We start from the raw sequence: 4,467 nt of genomic DNA, 5'->3' as shown, positions 1-4,467 counted from the left end.
TTTTTTTTTGTAGAGGCAGAGTCTTACTTTATCGTCCTCAGTAGAATGCTGTGGCGTCACACAGCTCACAGCAACCTCCAACTACTGGGCTTAGGTGATTCTCTTGCCTCAGCCTCCCACCATTTTTGTTGTTTTTTTGGAGACAGAGTCTTGCTTTGTCACCCTCAGTAGAGTGCCCTGGTGTCATACATAGTGCACAGCAACCTCAAAATCTTGTGCGTAAGCAATTTTCTTGCCTCAGCCTCCCAAGTTGCTGGGACTGCAGGTGCTCGCCACAATGCCCAGCTATTTTTAGAGAAGGAATCTTGCTCTTGCTCAGGGTGGTCTTGAACCCATAGGCTCAGTCAGTCCACCTACCTTGGCCTCCCAGAGTGCTAGTATTACAGGCATGAGCCACTATGTTTGGACCAATTTTTTTTTTTTTAAAGAGAGAGTCTCACTTTGTCACCCTCAGTAGAGCGATGTGGCATCACAGCTCACAGCAACCTCCAGCTCTTGGGCTTAGGTGATTCTCTTGCCTCAGCCTTCCAGTAGCTGGGACTACAGATGCCTGCTATAACGCCCAGCTATTTTTTGTTGCAGTTTGGCCAGGGCTGGGTTTGAACCCACCACCCTCAGTATATGGGGTCGGCATCCTACCCACTGAGCCACAGGCGCTGCCCAACCAATTTTTTTTTTCATGAGACAGTCTTACTCTGTTGCCCTGGGTAGAATGCCATGCCGTCATAGTTCACAGCAACTTCAAACTATTGGGCCTAAGAGATCCTCTTGCCTCAGCCTCCTGATTAGCTGGAAATACAGGCACCCACACACACACACACACAATATCTAGCTAATTTTTCTGTTTTTAGTAGAGACAGAGTCTTATTCTTGTTCAGGCTGGTCTTGAACTCCTGATCTACCCCCTCACCCCCCACCCACAGCTTTGGCCTCCTAGACTGGTAGGATTAGAAATGTGAGTCATGGCACCCAGCCCTCAATTTTAATTTTTTTTTTTTGAGACAGAGTCTTGCTTTGTTGCCCTTGCTAGAGTGCCGTGGGGTCATAGGTCACAGCAACCTCAAACTCTTAGGCTCAAGCAATTCTCTTACCTCAGCCTCCTGAGCAGCTGGGACTACAGGTACCCGTCATGATGCCAGGCTATTTTTGGAGATGGGGTCTCACTCTGGTCAGGCTGGTCTGGAACTCCTAAGTTCAAGCAATCCCCACTTCGCCCTCCCAGAGTGCAAGGATTATAGGCGTGAGCCACTGCGCCTAGCCTAATTTTAATTTTTTTAGAGGTACTATTACTGTGTTGCCCAGCTGGGGCTCACTCAATCCTCCATCTCAGTTTCCTGAATAGCTGGGACTACAGTTTTGCATCACCGTGCTGGTGATATGTGGCTTATGTTTTATTTACAGTGTACTACAACCGTCACCTCAGATCTAACTCTAGGATGTTCCCGTCACTCTACATGAAAGCCTCAGCCACTGGCACTCATGAATCCATTTCCTAACTTTGCAGATCTGCCTGTTCTGGACTTTTCACCTCATGTGTCTGGCTTCTCTCAGTGAGCATGATGTACTCAAGGCCCATTCACATTGTAGCTGGTCTCAGAGCCTTGTTCCCTTTCATGGCCGAGCAATATTTCAATGTATGGATGAGCCACATTAAGTTTTCCACTTTTTGGCTGCTGTAAACATTCATGTGCAAGTTTTTGTGTGGACATGTGGTTTGCTTTTTCTTGGATGAAGACCCAGGAGTGGCTCAGCGCCTATAGCTCAACCGGCTAAGGCGCCAGCCACGTACACCTAAGGTGGCGGGTTCGAATCCCCAGCCTGGACCCGCCAAACAACAATGACGGCTGCAACCAAAAAATAGCCGGGCGTTGTGGCGGGCGCCTGTGGTCCCAGCTACTTGGGAGGCGGAGGCAGGAGACTCGCTTGAGCCCAGGAGTTGGAGGTTGCTGTGAGCTGTAATGCCACGGCACTCTACCCAGGGGGACAGCTTGAGGCTCTGTCTCAAAAAAAAAAAAAAAAAAAAAAGTCCCAGGAGTGAAACTGTTGGGTCATGTGGTAACTCTATTTAATCTTTTGAGGAGCCCTCAGACTCCACCAGCAGCTGCACCATCTTATATCACACCAGCCGCATGTGAGGGTTCTAGTTTTCCTACATCTTCTCTTTTTTTTTTTTTTGAGACAGAGCCTCAAGCTGTCCCCCTGGGTAGAGTGCCATGGCATTACAGCTCACAGCAACCTCCAACTCCTGGGCTCAAGCGAGTCTCCTGCCTCTGCCTCCCAAGTAGCTGGGACCACAGGCGCCTGCCACAGCGCCCGGCTATTTTTTGGTTGCAGCCGTCATTGTTGTTTGGCGGGTCCGGGCTGGGGATTTGAACCCGCCACCTTAGGTGTACGTGGCTGGCGCCTTAGCCGGTTGAGCTATAGGCGCCGAGCCCCTACATCTTCTCTTAACAGTTATTTTTGGGTTTTTATTACAGGGTGGGGGGCATAACATGGTTTCTCTTATTACACTGGCTTGTTTTTCCCTGGTGGGTAATGATGTTGAGCATCTTTCCATGTGCTTGTCCATTTGTGTATCTTTGGAGAAAGGTCTGCACAGATCCTTCACTTGTTATTTAAATGTTTTTAATTATTTTTTTTAGAGATAGGGTCTCATTTATTGCCCAGGCTAGAGTGTAATGGTAACATCATAGCTCACTGCAGCCTCCAACTCCTGGGCTCAAGGGGTTCCTTCCTCAGTCTCCTAAGTAGGTATGGCTGTAAGTGTGAGCCACCATGCCTGGCTTGAAACAGTATAATTTAAAATGCAGTTCTATAGTGCACTGGCCACATTTCCAGGGTTTGGTTGCCATGTGGGGCTGGTATACAGGAAGAACCTTGAAGATGGAGAATGTACCCATCATCTAGAAAGGTCTGTTGGATAGCCCCAAGCTGTAAGTTTACATGAAATAGTCACTTGATGGCTGAAATCTACACAGCTTGTTGCAAAGACCACCCAGGCTCACCTATCTCATTGGGCCTTCTGGCAAAATCTCTTCCCCACAGCCTTCCCCAGGACCCAGGAGACACTGGGGGACCATTTGTGCCCAGCCCAGCTCAGCCCAGCCCCTTCTAACAAGGCTGCTGCTGTCACAGGAAACAAACCAAATTAAAAACTTTATTTGAAACAAAGTAAATGTGCATGTCAAAGAATTACACTGTGACCTGTAAGCAACTTCATCATGTACCTATATCCCAGGTATCCAAGCATAGTCTTTTTTATAAAGTGAGGCTGTTCTGAAGGTGGTATCTGGGCTCAGCCAACCTATGACCCAGGAAGCTGCACCAAAGGCCGGCCTCCACCCCATCCATGGCTTCTAGAATGGCCTCCTGCCCCAGACGTTGCTTTTGTCCAGGCAATATGATAGCAAGAGGTCAGGGCAGGGCCTGCTGTCTCAGCCTCCCACATAGCTGGGACTACAGACGCCCGCCACTCCCTCCCAGGAGGGAGTGAGCAGTACCCTGAGTAGGGACAGTTTCCTCCATCCACACAGCCCTGTGGGCACCTGTAGCTCCAGATCATGGAGGGGTGTGCAGGGTTCCCATAGCCTTGCTGACCCCTCATGCTCCTGGAAGCTTCTAGGCTCCTCTCCACTGTGTGGGGTAAAAGGAAGAAGCTATGTATTGGTGGGATTGTCCAAGTCCAGGTGCTTGTGGCAGCCACCCCAGAACAATGTGGGTGAGCTGCACCCTGGGTCAGGCGCTCTCAGGAGAGAAGCTGGCTGTGGACCCTGCCCCAGCTCAGACAAACTCTGGCTGCCTCTCCCAGCAGGTGTCCATTGCAATCCGCCCACCATGGAGTCTCATGGTGGACTACCAGACCCCCATCACATTGTTGGACTGGTTGGTGTTGTATGTGGAGAGCCGCTGGGCTGGACCATCCTCATCTTCATTACCATCCTCCCCGGCTGTGGTCTCCAGGTGCTCCTCACTGCCACTGCCACTCCGAGGATCCTCCTCTAAGCTGGCCTCGCTCTCTTGCTTCTCTAGGAAGTTGAAGTGGTGTAGGGCACTGGCGCCTGATGATGATAATACGTCAGAGGCCTCCTCCAGCTCTGAGTCAGAGTCATTGGATACAACATGAGATTCTGTGAAAGAAAGAAAAGAGATGTCCCATGACCAGAAGGGAGGCCCAGGGTCAGCCTTCTTTGACACCTGAGTCACATCCTGGGCCCCCTACCCTAACAAAGCCTAATCCCTTCATTTGGAAAGCAAACACTGGGGAAGGTGCTTAGCCTAGCCTGGTGCCTGGTATGTCTAGACATAACACATAGGCATCATTTCCACATGCATCATTTCTACATTCAAGTTGTCCATTTATTTATTTATTTTGAGACAGAGCCTCAAGCTGTCCCCCTGGGTAGAGTGCCGTGGCATTACAGCTCACAGCAACCTCCTACTCCTGGGCTCAAGCGAGTCTCCTGCCTC

At 50.1% G+C, this 4,467-nt stretch overlaps 1 protein-coding gene across 6 annotated transcripts in view; it reads right to left on the bottom strand.

The window, feature by feature from the left end:
• Positions 1-3,129: 3,129 nt before the first annotated feature.
• ARHGAP45 (Rho GTPase activating protein 45) overlaps positions 3,130-4,467 on the bottom strand; it is a 15,203-nt gene continuing 13,865 nt past the window's right edge. For all 6 annotated transcript variants that reach the window (XM_023512622.1, XM_012804470.2, XM_023512625.1 and 3 more), the window contains one exon: positions 3,130-4,127. In XM_023512622.1, coding sequence (XP_023368390.1) covers positions 3,853-4,127 — 275 coding nt within the window. In that variant the 3' untranslated portion in view covers positions 3,130-3,852. The remainder of the gene's footprint in view (positions 4,128-4,467) is intronic.

Source organism: Otolemur garnettii, unplaced genomic scaffold (genome assembly GCF_000181295.1).
Source record: "Otolemur garnettii isolate 467f Iridium unplaced genomic scaffold, OtoGar3 scaffold00029, whole genome shotgun sequence".
Taxonomy (NCBI): Eukaryota; Metazoa; Chordata; class Mammalia; order Primates; family Galagidae; genus Otolemur; species Otolemur garnettii.
Note: the sequence above shows the minus strand (reverse complement) of the source record. Positions and strands in the feature narration are given on the sequence as shown.